Below are 21,679 nucleotides of genomic sequence, written 5' to 3' on the forward strand. Positions count from 1 at the left end.
AACATCATTAAATTTCCAAGCAGTCCAGTAATTTGTCTGTCTCTCCATGACAGCAGTCGCTTTGAAAGCCCGCCAGACAGTGGCATCTTGGTAAAGATTCGGGGTCTCCCTGATTTGTTGATCAGACATAAAATAAAAAGACATATGTTCTTGGTTTTGTCTTTGTGAGACTTGGGCAGAGACTAAAATAAAAACCAAATCATGTGGAAGCTTCTTTGTAGCTTTGTTTGGTTTAATTTTTCTCACCTATAAGGGCAACAAGCAGAATAGGTATATATGATTTGGTTTATGGTCTTCACTTTAATATATTCAAAGGAGCTTTGGTGGGAGATATGAAGCTTACTTTTTCTGATTTAGAACTGTATGTGCTTCCCCTTAATCATGCCTAAAAAGTAGTCTATATTTTTCTTTTGGATATATAATTAACATATTGTTTGGATCGAAACCATATTTTTTAAAATTTGTAATAAAACAAATGTAAATAAAAATTAAACACACAAGAGTTAAAATGATTCACTTTTAAATTAGAGTTACATTCATTTTGCAACTATTTTACTATGAAAAAAAAATTACACTTACAATGATAATTTCTTATACGAGCAATTGTTTAAATGAAAGTATGATTAAAACAATCAATTAGTTATATGTGTAAAAAACTCAAAATACACTTAAAATTGTAAAATATAAAATTAAGTCAATCCATGTATTTGTTCTAAGTAAAAACAACCAACATTAAAATAATAATAATTAAATTTCACACAACTTAACACACATAATACATATATATATATATATATTCCCATTTTTTAAAGTTACAAAGTATACATAATACATATATATATATATTTTTTTTTAAGTTTCAATGGATTTCCTTTTTTTTTTTTTTTTTTGATAACAATTATGTTCAATGAGTCCCTCGTGATTTTTCTTATGAGGTAATGGCACACTCAGCGGGAAATTGCTAAAATTTCGATCAATCCAAACTTCATTCTCTTGAATACATTAAAGAAACCTTTTAGATTGTAGGTTCATCTGCCTTTTGTATTTTATATAAATATATATAATTTTATAGCATGATTTCAATATTCAAATTTTTTTATCTACAAGATTTGAAAAGAGGAGATGATTACTTGGTTCAAACCCAAATTTTCATGCCTTCTTTAATGTTTCTTGACCAAAAAATTTAAAATCTAAATGAATGATGAGTTCATGCATTAAAGATAAGTTACAATAGTTCTTAAACCCTTTACATTTCATATGTATGAGTCCTATTTTGTCTTCTCTTCAATTTTGTATTTGATTTTCTCTTATTATCAGTGATATGATCACTTTTATCAAAATTGATCATGCATGACCTGGCATTTATATGCTGGTTTACTTATTAAATTGTATTTACAATGCTATTCTAGTTACTTCCATGAAAAGAAAATTAGTTGTTGCAACATACATAATCCTACTTGTAGTTAACCAACTTTTCCTTAAAAACATAATTTTTATATTCAAAATGACTACTAACTCCTAATTGCATGCCACTAATCAAAATTTCAATGTGTTCAATTGACAACAAGTAATAAATAATATTATTTGTATTGAACTCCGAATTAAGGTAAGGATATTGAAATTACAAGAGAAGGAGAGTGATTAAAAGTAAAAGTAAAAAATACTCTTTGTATTTGCATTTTAATACTCATATTAAAAGGTTAAAAAAAAATTAGATTGAATTATATAATAATTGGATGACTTTATTTATAAGTGAAAAGTGAAAAATTTGTGAGAGTAAAATAGTAATATAATAGAGCTGATGTGATATTATAAATCTCAGATCGATTTAAAAATTAAAAATATTATTAACTATTTATTGATAGTTTTTAATATAAAAAAAATTAATTTATCTTTTAAATTTAAAAATATCTCTAACAAATATTTAAGACATTAAATTAATTTAAGTTTCTCTCAACTAATCTCTATTTTTGTTTCCTTTTTTAACCTTAAATTCTTAATAAACCCAATCTACTTGGTTCAAAGAACCTCGTCCATTGTCTTGAAAAAACACACATGATGAATGAAGATTACATTTATATTGACCAAGGTTTGGTCTTTGGTCTTGGTCTTGGTCTTGGTCTTGCCCTTTCCAATTCTAAAATCTCCAAAATTTTGACTACCTTGTTGCTTTCAGGCCAGCATGATCAACGGTCAGGGATTGCTCATGACACAACTTCACAATCGAAGCCGTTCAACGACTACCAAGGAGCTCTAACACGTCGACAGATATGGGTCCCTGTTTACTCAGCTTTCCGTTTTCGCTGTCCGGAGGCCACAGCAAATCATACCAAGTGTGACGGTCTAAATTTTTCTTGACAATTATATCCATATATTTTAGCCACATGGGCCTCATAATTGCAAACAAAGCATGGGCATTAGAAGGAATTCGCCATTAGTTTTTATCCCACATGAAGGCCACGTGTGACGGGTGAGAATTGAAAAGAGCCTGAAACTTCGTTACGCGAGTTACAGGAGTTGTCACCATCGTGTACTTAGGCATTGCATGCAACGGACACGTGTCCAGAGGGAGGCAATGCTCCATATACGGTTTTGGCTTTTTTCGAAAGGGATTTAGATATGGCGTATTAAAGCATGCTGGGTGTCTTTTTTTTGCGCCTAATGGAATTGTATGGGGAAAGACGGCATGGGTCCATGGGCCTCATGTGCAGCCGTACCTAAGCCGCCCGACAATATCCGTCAACCCGACGCTCTCGTGTCATTCCTTGGAAACCCTGAAATTTTTTAACGCGGCCCCCCCCTCCCCATGTTAACTTGTCCGAGGAAGTTGTCTTCTCCACTCGCCATTCTTCACGCTCCTCCCTCACACCTACTCAGTAGCCTCGTAGGCTTGTGGATCAACCAAAAGTTCTCAAATTTAATTTCAAAGGCAAGTTTTAAAAATATACTTAATTCATTAATTTTTTTTTGACTAAATAATCAACTTAGGATCGTACGATTAGTTATTAGGCGTTTATTTCAATTAAAAATGTTATTTTTAATTTAATTCAAATAAATATTAAACATTTATAAATATATTCAAAATAAAACTTTTAATGGTAGTAAATTGTACATGCCTTTTAAAAGATTGAAATATATTAAAAAGGTCAAATGTGAAGCTGAGACAAATTAAAAAAAAAAAAAGGTAAAATAATATTTTTCAATGTTGAACTAAAGTTCAAAAAAAAAAAAAAACAATGTTTCTTTTTGGCTTCTTCTTTATTAACACAAACACAGTAATAACAACTAAAATCCAAAAAAATAAACTATTTAAAATTTTAAAATATTAAAATAAACTTAACCAATTAATTTTCTCTTATTTTCCTACAGTTTCTCATCAATAAAATACCCAGAAAATAACAAAGTCAAAAACCCAAAATATTATCTTTCCAAACTTAATCCATATTTTTTTTTCCCATGCTTTCTCAACATTCAACCTAAGAAATATATAAAAAAACTCCAAACCCAAAAATGAAATTATTTTATATAATCAATCCTAAAGAATCAATCTTAAAACCCAAAGTCAACTCCAAAAAAATAATCAACTCAAATAACCAAAAATAATATATTCGTTTTCTAAATTAACTAGCCACTTTTCTCTCTTTTTTTAAATACTTTCTTAACACCCAAATACCTATAAAATATATCAAAGAAATAAAAATAAAAGATTGACATTAAAAAAAAACCCCAATAACCAATAATGGGTAGGAGATGATGAAATTAAGATTTAGTTAAAGCTGGGATTATCAATAAGTCAATAGGAGGAAGCTTTGGAAAATAAAAAAATCTAACAATAACTTGATTACAGACTTACAGATTTTGGAGAAAACATGAATTTTGATCCATAGCCGAAACGTGAAATTCAAGCTTTAAGCAGACAAGAAGTGAAGAAGGCGGCGAGAAGAGAAGTAACAAAAGTGTGGATTCAAAAGCAAAGACAGCTGCAAAAGTAGAAAAAGTGCTTGAAAATTTATTTTTAAATGATTTGGTTTTGGATTTTTTTTTTTTGAAAATATTTGGCTAATATTTGTTGTTTTTTTTTTTTTTTTTTTAAGAAATTAACATTTTTTCGAATAAAACAAAACAATTAATGTTGGACTTTAACGACGTGTGCATCATACTTTTGTTATTAAGTCTTGTTTTAAACAAACTTGAAAATGTTTAATTTTAAATTAAACTAAATAAAAGATAATATTTTTACTAAAAAAAAAATACTCATACGTCAAATTTTAAATTGAGTATTTAGCTATTTTGTTTGTGTGTGTGTGGTTTTCATCTTATTAGATTTGGCAAGCATGCTGATTATTATTATTTTTTCTTTATTTTCTAATCATCTCAAATGTAAATCAAATGAAATTTATAGATAAAAGGATATTCCTTGGAACATTTTTTGATTGGGAATGAAAATAACATGTTTATAGAAATTGTTTTGAAAGTAACATTATAAAAACTAGTAGTAAAAAATTTGATAATGATAACAGAACTTGCATCATTTTTTTTCATTATTTCACTCAAATAATGTCAACTTTCTTTTTGCAAATTAATCTTTAATCGATACATTATTCATTATATATTTCACAAATATTTTTTGTGCTATTAAAAACGTCATCCTCACCTTGAGAAAATTTTATCGGCTCACACTCCAAATTGAGGTTTTAATATAAGCTTACAGTATCGTCATCAATGGCGAATTTGCATTGGCTAGAACTGACTTGTTCATTTTGTGAGGTCGTGTTCCCGACAAATAAACGTCAGCGAGTAAGCACACGATCGCAGACAATTAGGGCGCGTTTCCACGCGCTCCAATGTCGGAGATCTATTTTCCTCGTGGCGGCGCGAGTACTTGAATGAAAACGAAGAAAAAAAAAAAATTATGTGCCATAGACTTCTTGCATAAGTATATAAATAAAAATGTCCAGTTATAAGGTCCTATTTCTCACTATAACGGTAATTAAATTTTCTCGCTGTCTAAGCTCTCTTTCTTCCGGCCCTATATAAATAGCAGCCAGACTCAATTCATTTTACACCCCAAAATAAAAAAGCCAACGTCCTTTTTCAGTTTGCCCTTGCTTTGCTGTGTACCAACTTCTTTCAATTATCACAATACTAGCTAGAAAGCTATCCAACACCATGAGAAATGACATAGAGAGTGTCTGGGTATTTGCCCTTGCATCCAAATGCCGAGCTCTTTCTCAAGAAAACATTGCATGGTCAATTTTAATTATCGTTCTTGCCTGGCTAGCTATGACCTTAGTCTACTGGGCTCACCCCGGTGGTCCAGCTTGGGGCAAGTATAGGTTCAAAAAGTTTTCCTCTCTTTCTATTGCTAACAAGCCAATTCCAGGGCCTATAGGGTTGCCTGTAATTGGCAGCATGAACCTCATGGCCAGCTCCCTGGCTCACCATCGGATTGCAGCCGCTGCCGAGACATGCAAAGCCAAGAGGCTCATGGCCTTTAGCCTAGGTGATACTCGTATTATTGTCACGTGCAGTCCGGATGTAGCAAGAGAGATTCTTAACAGCTCTGTTTTTGCTGATCGTCCTGTGAAAGAGTCCGCTTATAGCTTGATGTTCAACAGAGCAATTGGGTTCGCTCCTTATGGGGTTTACTGGCGAACCCTGAGGAGAATCGCGGCTACGCACCTTTTCTGTCCTAAGCAAATCAAAGGTGCAGAGGATCAGAGAAGCTTGATTGCCTCTGAAATGGTCACCTTATTTGCTCAACATAACCAAAGCTTTCGCGTACGCGAAGTGCTTAAACGAGCTTCTCTAAACAACATGATGGTTTCGATATTCGGACAAAAATATAAGTTAGATTCCACCAATAATGACGTTGAAGAACTTCGAGCTCTAGTTGATGAAGGGTACGATTTACTGGGCACATTAAATTGGTCTGACCATCTTCCTTGGCTAGCAGATTTTGACCCTCAAAAAATCAGAGCTAGATGCTCAAACCTCGTACCTAAAGTTAACCGCTTTGTCAGCCGAATTATATCCGAACACAGAGCTCAAACAAACGGAAAAACTGGAGATTTCGTTTACGTTTTGCTTTCTCTCCAAGGTGCCGATAAATTATCAGACTCCGATATGATCGCCGTTCTGTGGGTAAGCTATATATCCGATAGTAATTGTTCTTAAAATGACTGTTTCTCATATGTTTAATATTTTTCTGGCCCAAAAACGTGTATTGTTTAAGAAAGTTGTTAGGGAAATGAAAGTCTACTAAATGACAAATCTACTAATACTATTTCTGGTACTGAGTTTTGGGGGGTACTAAATACTGTCATTTGTTTATTGTTTGATTTTTGTTTAGGAAATGGTATTCAGGGGAACTGATACCGTGGCGGTCCTGATCGAGTGGATACTAGCTAGAATTGTGCTTCATCCTGATGTTCAGTCAACGGTCCATGATGAGCTCGACAAGGTAGTTGGCAGATCAAGAGCCGTTAAGGAGTCTGATTTAATGAACTTGATTTATCTTCCGGCTGTGATCAAGGAGGTTCTGAGGCTCCATCCACCGGGCCCACTACTCTCCTGGGCCCGCCTAGCTATCACTGATACGACTATTGATGGTTATCACGTGCCCGAGGGGACCACCGCAATGGTGAACATGTGGGCCATCACAAGGGACCCTCAAGAGTGGGCGAACCCACTTGAATTTATGCCCGATAGATTTGTGACTAAAGAGGGTGAGGTGGAGTTTTCTGTGCTTGGCTCGGACCTTAGGCTGGCCCCATTCGGTTCGGGCAGGCGAACATGCCCGGGAAAGAACTTGGGATTGACCACCGTCAGCTTTTGGGTTGCGCAACTTTTGCACGAGTTCGAATGGCTACCGTCCGATCAGAATACTGTCGACCTATCCGAGGTTCTAAGGCTATCTTGTGAGATGGCCAATCCTTTGAGTGTCAAAGTTCGGCCCAGGCGAAGGTTAAGCCTGGCTCACTAAGGTTATTATTTCTGGCATTGTCACGTGGAAAATGAGGTGAAGAAAAGCAAAAAATTAAGACAAAAAAAATACTACTAGTAGTCAGTAGTGGTTTTATCGAAGGGGTTCACAGAATCTAAACGCATGATAATGTTGTCTTGGTCGTGTCTCTTAAGTGTCAGGCTTTTAATTTTCATTTGTTTTAACTGCTGTAAATATACGGGTGAGAGAGTACTATAAGTTGCCAAGTATTGTTACTCTCTTTCTTCTATCTTTCCCCTTTTTACTGCATGGTTAAGTATCTATTTTTACGTTGTTCGATGAATCAATCTGGCCTTTGCATGGTTTGGACATGTAATTTGTGCTTTAACATTCTCCAATATCTTCTCTTTACAAAAAAAAAAAAAAAAAAATCTCCAATATCTTTCATGGACATGGTCAGAGATGCATGGAGCAATGAAGAAGGAGAGTTGAAAAGAATGCATAAATATTTGGGAAATTTTATCATAGGGTAAAGATTAAAATTTGATGTATAGTTTCACAAGCAAATATTCAAAATGTTTAATTACTTAAAAGCATATGGTAATGATAATATATTACAATTGATAGGTATATATATAGTTAATTATTAAATATGAACGTTTCAACGCTTGACATTGATATTGATATCTAAAATCTTAATAAATATTATGAAATTGATATAAATTACAATATCTTTGCTGCCATGGTTCATATAATCTTGAATATATTGGAAGAATCTCAATAAATCTATCTATATATAAATAAAATGAAAATTGTTAATTGGAAGAACGAAAGGTCAAGACACCACAAAAGATATAAGAATTTGGAGTCAATGTCATGGAACAATAAATTTTAAGAAGTCAACATAATATTCTTTCTCAAACTTGTTTTATCCGCAAAACTTGAATTGGGTTTTCGAAATTTCCAGCCTGAAACTGAAATGAAGCAAGTTGAAATTATCTGAGACCATGTGGCTCCCTCTCGGTCATTTTCCTATAATATTATACAAATATTTATGAAAAAATAACAACAATAAAATTAAAAAAAAAAAAACACAACCGTTAATCACACTTACAATTGTTTTCAATATTGATTGGAAATCTGAATAAATCCAAGACCGAATGAATCGTGATAAAATCTTGGCGTATGGTATCGAAATATACCATTTTTGCTTGAACTTTTGTGCAGCTCTGCATATTCTCTTTTTCGTTTTCAGAAGTCTTTTATCACATGTCTTCATCTAACCTTTTTTGCCCTCTTGTTTCTTAGTGTTAGTGTAATAAATACTAGCATTACATTTGATTTAAACATGGTAATAATAGAGAGAGAAATCAAAGTTTACGGCTTTTTTTTCTTTGTTAGGCAAACATTTGAAGGCAAAGATAGACGTTTCTGCAGAAATTTCACCAGTCTTGCTTGTTAGGTTGCCTTATATGGAAGGTGGGTGAAGCATTAAGATAAGTAATAGATTCTAAAAGTATCAAACTTTAAGTTGAAAATGAGCGCCCAAACGACAGAGTTTTACCTCAGATAGCATGGAAATTAGGTTGATAGCTCTGTAATCAGTCATTATTGTTGGCTATTCCTGGGATTAAATTCCAACAGACAACATGTGGATGAGAATCAACAGTGTAATCAGCGTGTTAAAACCAGTACATCTGTGAACACTCCAAAGGGCCCAGCCATGGACGGCTGGTCTCTGCTAAGAATCCAAAACATTAAATATCATGTTCCAACTTTTCAGGAAAGAAGATGAACATCGAAATCGACATCTTTAATCCCCATCATCAGATTACAGTGAAGGAGATATCAATGTTTATAGTTGTCTCTTATCTTTTCTTCTTCTTAGTCTAATAATTGATCAACCGATTATTCGATCAATAATGATTAGTAATGACATAACTAGTTTGTTTTGCAATTATCAAAATAATAAATCCTTCAAAAATAAATGGTTTTGTAAATGATTTATAATCCGATTACATCATTCGGTGTTATTACAAGTTAGCTTACATCATTTGGTAAAAACCTTCACATTCTTAAGTTGAGAACCATGGTAGATTGGATAGCAATCTAAAAATAATAGGGCTTAATGTTGCGTCTTCAATATATTCTTTTAATTTCTTTTGAATATTTATTCTTTTATCTGGATCCATTCCAAGGATGTCCCTTACCCTAAAAGGGGCCTTCCCACTACATGCCCAAAATTGTTTGGACCACAACAAAATCATTCCCATTTAACAACTTGATACGACCCCACCCCCCCCCCCCCCAAAAAAAAAAAAAAAGGAAAATTTATTTATTTAGTTCAAAATATAAAGAAAATTACATCTTGTGGTGGATGCATGATTTTTCTAGCTGCTAGCACTCATAGTACATACATGTCGCTAGTTAGGCCCAAATAGACAATCACCTTTAATTACAAAAGCAGTCTCAAATACTATTATATAGGTCCTTTTTAACCTATATATCCCATAATTTGTAGACTAAAGCAGAAAAAATCATCACATCAAATATAATGATACAATTCTAAGGTTTGCTATATTTTTTACTTCATTTCTTTAATTTTGGCAGAAGTACAAGTGTTGAGATGACATTGTCATACCAAAAATATGATAAAAATTTATTAATAACATTGAAAGTAATATGATTTGTCGGTAGGATGCAATTTTTAACTTTAATAATAAAAAAACAATCTTGACAATCTTCAAAGCTAAAAAATTTTGCACATATCAATATGGCAATTACATCACCAGTTAAGAGGCTAAAGGTTTGGTATCCATTCAATGATGGTTTTAATGTTTTAATCAATTAGTGCCAAAAACTTAGGAATTGGTTCCTTTTCATCCTTGGTTTCTTAATTGTGATTACAAGTTTGCCTAGAACTTTACCAAAAAAACATTTAAATATAGCTGATGGCTCAGCCTGCATCACATCATCCTACTCATTTCTCTTGACTGCTTGCAAGCTAAAAAAATCATCTTCCTCAACAGAACAAATACATAATGAAATTTAAAAACACTAAATGCATATTGGGTTCATTTTTATTAGAGGAGAGAAATTAATATCAGTCTGATCACAACTGTTTGGCCTTTTTTATAAGGGCAGGCATGATTATTATGCCAGAAAAGTGGGGCATTATAGGAAGCATGTAACCTCAGTCGCCTGGGGCTTATGAATTTTCTTTTGCTTTTAGGGGTCAAGATGGGATACTCAAAAACTGAGGAACTCGCCGACATTAAAAGCAAGTTCAATTATGTGTACAAGCCTGATAAGTTGTTGTCACCCATTTGGCTCGTGGCAATTAAGACGGTTGAGAATAACATATGGAGCCATTGACAGCGATCTGATTAACTCAAACCTTTCTCTATGATGAACTTGATAATGACTACCTACCGGTTTCAATCAGCTAATTAAACAAAGTGAAAGATAGCGTCAACAATAGCAGTAAGACCCTCTCCCCAACCCACCCTACCCCTTGCCCTGCCCTGCCCTGTGTCTTTAGACATAGACTGTGACCAGGAAAAGAAATCCAAGAACTAGAAACAAACATGAGATGACTTCCCTTTGTTTGGATAAGGAACAATTCAGCTTCAAGAAGAAATGGGAATTCCGGTCTTGTTCATGTCCACTTCAATCTCATTAATTAATTTTGAATTGCCCACTTGTTAATCATGATAACAAGTTTTTTTTCTTTAATTATTTGAATTGTTACTTTCTTGGTTGATAATTTAAAAGAGTGTGGAAACTAACTTGAGATGTAACTATAATAATTTAATTTATTTTTTTCTTTAAATTTGCTTTGTCAACTGCTTTTGGTCTTTAGTGATCTGTTCCAGCAGGAGCATAATATCTTATGCTTATTAATTATAGATTATGTCACCTATTACACCAATCGATCCTATATATATAAAGTTGAATAAAGGGGACAGAGGGAGATTGAGGAATTATGTCGGGCTGACAACAAAGGAACTAATGAATTATTCATCATTTATTATCAAAATTATTCGTTTACAAATGATGTGATTGCTTGATAAAACCCCCAACAAAACAAGCTTTTGGACATGATGAAATTATGTATAAATTTATGTTTTCCCCTGAAATTTATTTGCAATAATAGCACTACTAGTATAAGAAGAGAAAGGTAAGGCCATCACGTCATTAACCTAACCAAGCAGACTAATCATGATTTAGTGGATAAGGATAGTAATTGTAGTAATCAACTGATTTTCCTAAGTGCATTTACTTAGGCATGGATTATCATGAACTTTCCCATCTGTCTAGTTGGTGAAACTGCTTCTTCACAACATCTAATCTATCTTTCAATCCTTGAGTGTAACATATCGCAGAAATCTCGCAGATTATATGCTCAAATAATGCAAACTAACGAACCTTATACTGTTCCAGCGTCGGCTTTGTAATTCACTGCAAATAAGCTTAGTTTTACTAAGGACATGGGATGGACTATATAATTAAAACTGTGAATAAGGTAAGTGAAGAAGGGATAGTCTTAGATTAACCAAAACCTGAGAGATTCTATCCACGTAACTTTCTTTTTTTCTAACAAAAAAATTGCAATTTAAAAATAGGAAAAGGAAATGTGTTGAGATTTGAATTTCATTATAATTTTCATACAATTAACATGGTTGATTACTTTCTTCTGCAGCTAACTAAAAGAGCCTGCGACACATCAGAGTTTGCTTATATGATTGTATCAGAATTTACTTAAAAACTTTTGTCCCAAACCACTGTTTTCAATAACATTTCCACTTCTCCAGTCCTTCGGAGTTTGACCCCATTAGTTGATATGTACAGACTATTGCTGTTATCATTGTTTATTGCCCATGTGACTTGCCCTAGTTATTTTGTTTGTTTTCTATCAGTCATAAATAATTGGTTTTCACTGTTTCCAGAATTTATCTATCTTTTGCTTGTGAAATCTTTATACTATTTGTAAAATTAGTTATCCACAAAAGCAAAGAGACGGATTTGGACCTTCTGCTTGTTTCAGAGATTACATTAATTACTATATGATGTACTATTATATGAATGATAAGAACCAAAATAATTAATTAAAAGAAATTATTACTCCAACAACCAAATTAATTTGTCACAACATTCTAACCCCCATTAAAATTCACTTTCTGATACAATTTTCTTTTCAAATTCTAAATTTTGGTAAATGAAAAAAGCTTCTTTTGTTCTGGTCCTTTCCCAAGTAGAGATCTGTGTATGTTGTTTTGGTATGTGAAATTATTTTCCATAGTTGAAGGAAAAGGGAGAGAAGAACAGTTTTACCATCCATTCCTCCTCAACCTATATTTTGTTCTTCAGAAATATCTATTTAGTTGCAAATATCTTTCCTTAAACCCATAATCGTCTTCTTGGTATGTCGTTTATTGTTTGCAAATATCTTTCCCTTCCAGGTTCCAGCCAGATATCTTCCTGGCGTTACAATGCTTGTTACTCCAGCAGCAGGTGTAGGATTTTCAACCATATGTACAGGAATCCGAGGAGATCCATTGGGCCAATATTGATGATTTTATGCATTAGAAGGCTTGGCCTTTCTCATAAACAAGCTGTATCCTAATCTGAAAAGTTGACAGATCAGGATCTACCAATAGAATAATCCATTATCCCAATGGAGAGTGCTTTGCACATCTCATACATTTATTTCACACCTATACTTTTTATTTTAGGAATTTAAGTAAAAATTATAATAATTTTTATGAACAATAATAAAATTTTGAAAACTTAATTACATATTATGTGAGTGTGTGAAATAAGTACATCCAAGTTTTTTCTTATTCGAGTTTAGTATTAAAAAAATATATATTTATATATATTTCCTTTTGGGGAGCCGGACACCATAGATTTTTGTTCTATTAATTATATGTACATATTAACATGTCGTCTTGTTATTATTGATGCATTACTCATACCAAGTTATGGCCATCTTACCAAACCTGAAACTTGTGTGCCATGGGTCAGTGAGAAGTACTGTATCATTTCAATGGAAGGTGATAAAAATGTGATAAAATTGTAGCATTATTCAAAGGTCATGTAGAAAACGTCTTCGGCTAACAATGCCAGATGAACCGAGATACGTACTGCCATAAAATGTCTCATACTTTGGGCAATTTATAACTGTTAGAAGCTGGAAGATATTCTATACGGAAGTTTTTTGTTCAAGCAAGTCGTTTCAGAATGTGGTATATTTTGCTGTGGATAAGATTTATATGTTAATGTCCACAAAGGCTGCCGCTTCGTGGTTAACATACTGGATCGGATGGGGAGGCCCTTACATCAAAACAAGAAATCCCATCATAAAACATTAAACGCATAAGCAGCTTTAATGCTGCTCTATTTATTGCTGTGCGGAAATGGGGCAGTTGTAGAACATGAGATTAAGGCAGTACTTCCTGACTGGCGAGGGTTGGCAATCTGGACCATCTGAGGCTAGCTATTGACGTAATGAACAATACAACGGAATCTATGCCAGCATGCATCAGATCAAAGGGGGGAAGAGCGTTAGTTAACATTAATTTGCCGAAGGTAGCAGGCCATTATTCCTTGTACCCAGCAGAGTGCTGAACGGAGAGATGTTTCCACATTGGGATACTAGCATGTAATCAATAAATGGGTTTATCTGGTGTTGGATAGATTACCAAGACTAAAATGTCTAGTATCACGCTTGTTTTCTCCCTGTTTCAGAAAAATTATTCGCGTTGTCCTTCAGTCTCAGCTAAAGCACTCTTCCTTTCAACATTTTTGTTTCTTTTGTGAGTGTGGATAGAGAGAGAGTGGAGGGGAGGTGATTAACAGATAACTAGAAATTTGATAACCATGATTGATGCGGTTAATTGAGTAGCAACTATTCTCCTTAAGACATGTCTAGATGTTTGATAATCATAAGGCTATGCTCGACATATGTTACTTAAGCTCCATTTGGACGGTATCTTCACTTTTTTCAATAGAAAATTAAAAAGCTAAAATAAAAAATAAACTAAAAATAAGAGACAACTGGCAAAAAGCAAAAACACCAACCAAAGGACTAAAATTTAAGGGTTAGGATCTGAAACAATAGCAAGGGATTGAGAATTACATGCCAAGCCATTATTATTAACAACCTAAAATAGGTCGCCAAGAGTATTACAACAAAGACAGCTTTCACTAAGCTTATACTGAGCTAGCAGGATCTTTTTGATTGTTCCATTATGGGAAAAGTAAGCAATCTAAGCTTCAGCTTTTTCCTTCTTTCCCAAGAATTGCAAACCAAATGCGAAGCCTAAGATTAAGAGGGGTACCAGGAACTGTAATATCTTAATCAGAAAGCCAGGCTCATCTTGCTTATGAGTTACTGCCGATGTCTGTGTTTTGAACTTCTTTCGTACGGGAACCGTGGTGCTGTCAACCTTACCAATGCAGAATTTTTGCATCATCTCTCTTGCATCATCAGTGTGACCTACATCTTCGAAATCATCGGTAGCATCTTTTCCTGCATAATTAGTTGTTCATATTGGTATAATATAATAACGTGAACGAGCCCGAGCTAAAGAAATATGATATACTGCTAATTGTTGGCAGGTAGCACTGATATCATCTTACCGCTAGCAGCAAGCAAGACTTCATCTCCTCCAGGATGCTCCTCCAAGAATGGTGTTACATCATACACCTGATATGATAGGATGAAAAGAAAATAGGTAAAGAAGTAAACAATTATTTAATGAAATGGTTGCCATCACTCTTGACAAAATTTAAATTGACTTCATTCTAATACTTCAGATAGAATTATACAAAGTGGACAGACAACAAAAGCCAGAATTATATTTCACAAATCACATGCCACGAAAATGCCAGCTAATCCATTCAGCAGGTTAAAAGGTTCAGCAAGAAATCAGGGGAACATGTAGTCTCAATTTCATCAAAAACAAACCTTGTACTCAAAATAATGTTTCAATAAGTTAATTATGGCATGAATTTTTTGTTTTATTTCTCTTGTCCAAGATGAATTAAATTTCTAAAATTTTAACATATCATAAATCATTAAATCTCCATATCTGCTCTATCTTCAGTTTTATCCAAAAGTAGATAAACGTACATACAGATCAGAAACAAGAAAAAAGGTCAAACTTGCCTGCTTCAAAAAGTTCTAATAAAAAAACTGATCTTTCCATTGTAATAAAGAGAACATTCAACATAGTTTCTATAACTTAAATCAAGTAAAATAACAACAAAAAGGGGGAAAACCCAAATCATATTTACGAAGAAAAATCAAACCTTTCCAGAGATCAAAAGCCAACAACCATTCCTCTCTTTGTGATTTGCCACATCTTCATAAACAAAAACCTTTTCTCCCGAACCCATTTCTTCAACTACAAAAAGGAAAACAAAAATCCAACAAAGCACAGAAAAATTCACAGTTAGACAAAAAAAAAACCGGTGTGAATATTCAGGAGAAAAGAGTTTACCGACATGGATTCTCTTACATGTTGAGCAGAAGTCAAAGGAATGGAAATGGGGGAATAGTTGAGGGCGGTTGTCTGTATGGGAAGTTATCTTCCCTGAAAAATGGTTGGCAATTACTGACCCTTCAGATGCAAGACACGTGCTTCACAATTAGTCCACGTGAAAATTCCCGGATCTATCTTTATCACACTTGATCTCCCCTCCATAAGTTGTCTTAATAATTTTAACTATATTAAATTGAAGATTATGGTAACCCCAAATCATACCTAAGAGAAATTAATTTGTTTTACATCTGTTACCCTCTAATTATGAATTACATTTTAGACAAATTTATCCAAACATAGAAAAAGTAAGAAGACCGACTTGTCATTTATTTATTAAGAAATAAATGTAGGTAGGAAATATTTATGGATTTTTAAATTTTTTGTAATTTTTGTATCTGTATTATATTTATTTTGTATTAAATATATATAATATAAAAATTATTCGTATTATAATTTTTAATATGTAAAATATAAAAAATATATATTTTTAAATATATATACAATTTTTATAATATTAAATTATATTATTTTCATATATTTTTTTAATATTATATTATCATATCATACTTAATATTATCAAATCTTAAGTTTGTATTTTACTTTCATGCAATTTAAGAAAAAATATCCTGACTTCAAAAATTTCTACCATATTACAATTATTATTTTAAAAATGTTCATCCTTAATGATTTTTAATGCTGAAAAAAAATAAATATGAATGAAATGTATATTTTTAGATGTGAAAAAATAATAGTTCAAATATTAAAAAATGAAATTGAGTTTTTTTTTTTTAAATATCTTTATACTTAAATCTCCTTAAGCGTGTCGACCAATCTTGAAAACAGTTAACAGAATGTTACTGTTAACATTTGAATATTACGGATTTTAAAAAATTTATAAATATAAGTGTAAGACGGAGGAATCAGAAGTAGACTAAAAATTAAAAAAAAAAAAAAAAAAAAAAACTTTTAGGCGTAAAAATAATAAAAAGGAACCGAAAAGGTTCGCCTCTTTTAACACAGACTTCAAGAATGTCCCAAAAAGGGTCTTTCCTCGGCCTAGATACGAGTATGACCGGTTGGATCGTGGGTTGTTTAAAGTGTCCTAATTTACAGTCCAAAACGAAATGCCCACTGGAAGGTCTTAAGTCTAAACCAAACCAAAAGTTGGACAGAGGCCCACCTCCAGCTCCTCCAGCCCGATATCCCGGGACAGGTTATGCTCAATAGATTCCGTTTGTTTGTGTTAAATTGGTCGTTGGCATTCACTGAGCATTAAATTCGATATTTTTTGTCGTTCAGGTTGTTATAGTTGAAGTTGCAGAGCAGGATTTTCTTACTACTAGCAAGAACTATTAAGGTAACATTCTATTTACCTTGGAACTTGCTTGCAGTGTGGTCTGGTGAACAGTACCTGCACAGAAACATTCTATGTTTTCTAAGTACGAATTTTATGTTTGTTAAGGTTAACAATGTAATAGAATGGACCATGTGGATGCTAAAATAGTGTGTGAAAAATTTCATATGGAAGGCTCTTTTTTTGTTTCAATTAACAAAATTTCTCGATTGCTTTTATGTGAAATAACCGTAGTAATTCATAATATGCTGCTAATATAAGGACAGAAGAAATGTACTGAAAGTGGAAGTGACTGAGCCATATAAAATAGAATCTAATTAGGACCTTTGTACCAGCAGTTTATCTTACTTACAAGTAAAAGGGGACAAACAAAACTTACAAATGGTACAGTCCCAGAAGAAATTAGCCCTATCAGTTATCATCCAAGATCTCCTTGTCTTAGATATATCTCTAATATGTCAGACACTACTGTTCCGGGTGTTGAATTGAATTCAGGTCAAGCATAGGGTTCTGTTGTCCATATCAGGAACCCCCAGGATCAGCCCATCAACATCAACTGGAAGAAGCAACCTCCGCCATAAGCATCCTGTGGAGATGACTTCAGGTGGCTCTACAATCATTAGACTATCATTACTTTTATGCAACATTCCAGTTACAGTGACAGTGCTGCCTTCCTGTACATACCTGCCAAAACTCATTCAAATCTGCAGGTTATAAGTGTTAAGTAAGCATAAGCAAGAGCGGAAGGAAATTTAAGCTACGGGTCATATAAAAAGGTTACCCTTCTTCCAGACGTAGTAGACGGGCATCTGCAGAAAGGTTTCTGTCTCTTAACCAATTGCTGAGGTGAGGAGATAGAATTTTGCATTGTTTTGTAGTAGTGACAAGTTTGCTCTCAATAACTAAGGGGACAACTTTACAGCCAGAACCAGCTTTCACCAAAGCTCTGATACCAGAGTTCTGATCGGTTATATAGAAGTCTGTAGAAAGCCTCTGTCGTGAAAAAAGGTGAAGCAAAATAAAGTAAGAATGCTTCAAAAATATTTCTATTTTCAGTAAGAATGCAGAGAATATGGATAGGTTTGAAACAACAATCCAGATGTTTGGTGGTTTAACTGCACATGTAAATTTTATTACATATAGATTTGGAATATAACATATAATTATTAACTAGAAAAAATCTGCCATTTTTCACATCCAGCAATCAGAAATAGGGTTCAACCATGTCTATTCCAAAATTCTGAATGACATGTTTAGGCAATATAAAGAATTTTCAAACCTTTTGAAAAATCTGCACACTAAAGAGCAAAGATGAATTGGCCAAAAAAAAGAGCAAAGACTGAATTTGGTCAAAAAAAAAAAAAAAGCAAAGACTGAATGAACAAATCATTGCAACAGATGTCACATCGACCATGTGATAAATTTTCAGTCACACTTTTGAAGCAGTGAGGAATTAATCAGGTGGTATAACAGAAAGAACTAATGGTATAGTAGCACCTGTGTCATGTCCAACCATTAGGAATTGTGACAACAGGAAAGGAGACAATGATAAATTTTAAAAATACCATAATGAGATCCTTAGTTCTAGAAGGTAAATCAATTCATCGAGAAGACAGGTTGTTTGATTGGCTATTAGCCTGTTAGGGAAAGAAGTCAGGGAATGTTGAAGATGAAGAAGCATGCTGCTTTATACTAATTACTTGTGGGCAGATGCAGATGATGTTAGGTTTACCAACTTTTCCCTCCTCATTATTCTGCTAGATATTTAGAGAAGAACTCGATAGAAATCATTGTGATCCAAATTAATTGTCATTTGGCCTCAACCTTATAGAAACTCCTGGTCATAGACACTTGTCATAGATTTGGGCAAAAAATTTAAGCAACAAATACAAGACGACCTAAAGCACATATTGAACTATTACCTCTAACCAGGGGGTTATCTGATGTCTATTATAACTAGGTGATCTTAAAATCTACTCTAAACAATCATTGAGTTCCAAGGTAATAAAAAAGCAAAGTTATTGGTCTTCAAATTTAGCTGCATTTTATGATTCACAATGTGAGCAGAAGAAATCAACACAAAATCAGGACAACTGGACCAAGGATGCGGACAGGATAGGAGCAAGAAAGTCAAGTGCATTGAAATAGATGATTTCTCAGAGCCTACAGTGGTATTAATGAAAACCAAAACTGAACTGGTTAATGAAGAGACTTTGTTCTACTGAAGTTCAACCAGCGGTTACAACAATGAGATGAATTAAAGAGAATAGCAGATGAGGTCTTGATGAATATAGTTACAAGTGTGTAACAGAAGAAATCATTGTCGTTAGAACCTAATGCCAAAATGAAACAATGAAACTAATGAAGGTTGGCAGGAATTGAGTTAAGAGCATTATGTGTAAATGGGTACTAATTTAGAAACTTTATAGCAACAAACAAGCAGAGAACAATGGTTAAAGGTCATCACCACCAGCAAAGATATAATCTATAGCACAATGAACCAATGAAACAAAATGGCAGCAGTTTTGACCTATGGAATCAATTCAATTCAATTCAATAAGAAACACATGTTCTTAGAATTATGGCTGACAGAAGTCCACTACTTCAGTGAAATGACTTACATACCTCATAATATGCTAGGTTCCATTGAAAGCAAGATCTGTTAACATTAACCCGCTTCAGACCAAATTGTCCGTATTCATACAAAAGAGTTGATGCATAGATACATCTGGCAACCCTTTCATATGAAGTTTCTAATGAGAGACTCCCACATGATGCTACCTGAAATGATCAATAACGAAAGAGAAACAAAAAATCACGGAAAATAATTATTAAAAAAAAAAAAAAAACAGGAATCAGTCACAGACGGATTGATATGAAAGTACATAATCATTTTAAACTCCACAAACATCAAGCAAATCAGTACATTTTCATGAAGCTCTAATTATCGAACTATTCAAAAGTGAAAAAAAACAGGTAGTAGTTAAAAAAGAAAGAAAGAAAGAGCAACCGGATATTGAGCTGAAAAATAACTACTACTAATTATTGCACATTAATCTCACCAGTCAGCAACCAACTGAATTTATAAAAGTTATGATCCATTATTATCATAAAATGGGGAAAAAGAACTTTTTGAACAAAAAACAGATTAAATCACCAAAACCATCACCTTTACACAACACAGACAAATCACATTTTAATTTTCTGTTTGCCACAACCCAAGTGCTTAATGCTCCACAAATTATCAAAAACAAATGGATCCCACGAAAATTTACAAGAAACCCAGAATTTATAACAAACAAAAGACAGTAAAAAACGAAACTTTGGAAAGGGTATATGAAAGTACCCCAGTGATCTTAACAAGCTGTCCTTCACGTGCGAGTCGAAGATCAGAGTCAGGGAAAGAGTTAAGAAAGAAAGCGAAAGCAGCTTTGTTTTGATGTCTCCAGTTAACAGCATTCCAAGCCAAGAAAGAAGCAACCAAAGCAAAGAGAAAAAGGAAAGAGAGTAGAAAAGCAGCGTTGTGGACCACAACAAGAATGAAAATGGAGACAGAGAGACCAATGAAGAAAAGTGAAGCAAGAATGTAAAGAGCTAAGCTTGGTATGGGTTTGCAACTGTAGCTACTTTGATGCTCTCTTGCAGCTGCATTAGAGAGGTCGTTCATCACTCTTTTCTTCCCCTTTCTTTTCAGAAACAGAGAGGGAGACAATGGACTGGACTGGACTGGACTGGACTGGACTAGTCTATGCGAGTGAAACTTCAAAAATGCAATTTTTCTGAGAGCTTTTCGGTTGAGAAATAGACGGGCAAAAAGTGCAGCGTTTTGTTCCTCGAGTCAAGTTGAGCCATACTTTTCAAACTTTTTAATTAGGGTCCAACCCAAATTAGTGACTATTAGCTAAAATAATAAAAAAAATCTTTAAATTTTAATATCTTACTTAAATAAATTTTTATATTTTTATTACATTCAAATAATTTTTTAATTTTTAATTTTAAATAAATAAATCTTTAACTTTTAATTTATATCGAAATAAACTCTTACCTTTTAATTTATACTTAAATAATTCATTAACATAAATAAATTTTTTATTTAAATATAAATTAAAGAATAAAAATGTATTTGAATGTAATAAAAATAAAATTTTTTTTTGATATTTTAACCTTTTAATTTTCAGTTGTGAACTTGTTGAAAGAACTAGGCACTCTAGGTATTTGATAGTAAATCAAAGTGTTTAAAAGAATACTAATTATTGTAAATGTGTGAAAATTAATGTTTTAATTATTTAAAAATGCTTTTTAAAAATAATCAAACTTCGGAAAACTCAAGTAAACTGGGCCGTTTAACAACTGTCTAAATGGTGTACGGAGCCCAATAAGTCCTCCCAGAAATCATCATGTAAGGTCCCCATCACCCAAAACATAAACAAAAAGAATCCCAGGCCTCGTTTGAATCCCAGGCCTCGTTTAAATCCCTCCAATCCAATAATTGCCCCTTCAACACACACCGTTGGGAAGAAAATGAAAAAAATCTGTTCTCCTTTCATACATAAGTTGCTATATTTATTGTAGAATTCACTCATAGATATACAAAATCTGATCTAAGATTGGGTTTCCGTTTTTTCACTATTTAATTTGTTTGGTTACCAAGAAAGAAAGAAAGAAAACAGATTTTATCTTTATTTGATGTTTGTTTTTTTTTTTAATTTGAATGGTGTACGTCAAAAATCATATGATATTGGGTCAATTCCAATGGTAAAGAGTCCTGAAAACTTTACACATAGAAAAAAGCTTAGGCCTTGATACTGATACGAGGTGTTAGTAGCTCTT

General features: G+C 33.2%; 3 protein-coding genes across 7 annotated transcripts; 1 reads left to right on the forward strand and 2 right to left on the reverse strand.

The window, feature by feature from the left end:
- Window positions 1-5,047: 5,047 nt before the first annotated feature.
- LOC111305980 (cytochrome P450 78A9-like) lies at window positions 5,048-7,317 on the forward strand. The gene is made up of 2 exons (XM_022903867.2): window positions 5,048-6,144; window positions 6,353-7,317. The coding sequence occupies exons 1-2, from the start codon at window positions 5,170-5,172 to the stop codon at window positions 6,983-6,985; spliced, it is 1,608 nt and encodes a 535-aa protein (XP_022759602.2). The 5' UTR covers window positions 5,048-5,169; the 3' UTR covers window positions 6,986-7,317.
- Window positions 7,318-14,076: 6,759 nt separating this feature from the next.
- LOC111305981 (cytochrome b5-like) lies at window positions 14,077-15,637 on the reverse strand. Of its 3 annotated transcripts, none has more exons than XM_022903868.2 (4): window positions 15,472-15,637; window positions 15,263-15,357; window positions 14,591-14,657; window positions 14,077-14,480 (listed from the first exon to the last, which is right to left on the reverse strand). In XM_022903868.2, exons 2-4 carry the CDS (start codon window positions 15,347-15,349, stop codon window positions 14,218-14,220), a joined length of 417 nt encoding a protein of 138 aa, XP_022759603.1. In that variant the 5' UTR covers window positions 15,350-15,357; window positions 15,472-15,637; the 3' UTR covers window positions 14,077-14,217. The 3 variants fall into 3 exon arrangements, with proteins under 3 accessions (XP_022759603.1, XP_022759604.1, XP_022759605.1); XM_022903869.2 differs by having other exon boundaries at window positions 15,458-15,527; XM_022903870.2 differs by having other exon boundaries at window positions 15,454-15,474.
- Window positions 15,638-16,159: 522 nt separating this feature from the next.
- Window positions 16,160-20,646, reverse strand: LOC111306389 (protein SHOU4-like). 3 transcript variants are annotated; one of them, XR_016331005.1, is made up of 5 exons: window positions 20,196-20,638; window positions 19,475-19,630; window positions 17,631-17,842; window positions 17,229-17,533; window positions 16,160-16,906 (listed from the first exon to the last, which is right to left on the reverse strand). XR_016331005.1 is itself a non-coding variant. In XM_089749717.1 (4 exons), the coding sequence occupies exons 1-4, from the start codon at window positions 20,514-20,516 to the stop codon at window positions 17,341-17,343; spliced, it is 882 nt and encodes a 293-aa protein (XP_089605843.1). In that variant the 5' UTR covers window positions 20,517-20,637; the 3' UTR covers window positions 17,072-17,340. The 3 variants fall into 3 exon arrangements, 2 of the variants coding, with proteins under 2 accessions (XP_089605843.1, XP_089605844.1); XM_089749717.1 differs by lacking the exon at window positions 16,160-16,906 and having other exon boundaries at window positions 17,072-17,533; window positions 20,196-20,637; XM_089749718.1 differs by lacking the exon at window positions 16,160-16,906 and having other exon boundaries at window positions 17,391-17,553; window positions 20,196-20,646.
- Between the last annotated feature and the right edge of the window lie 1,033 nt (window positions 20,647-21,679).

The sequence above is a fragment of the Durio zibethinus genome, chromosome 21 (assembly GCF_047325235.1).
Source record: "Durio zibethinus cultivar Kanyao isolate XHJ-2024 chromosome 21, ASM4732523v1, whole genome shotgun sequence".
NCBI lineage: Eukaryota > Viridiplantae > Streptophyta > Magnoliopsida > Malvales > Malvaceae > Durio > Durio zibethinus.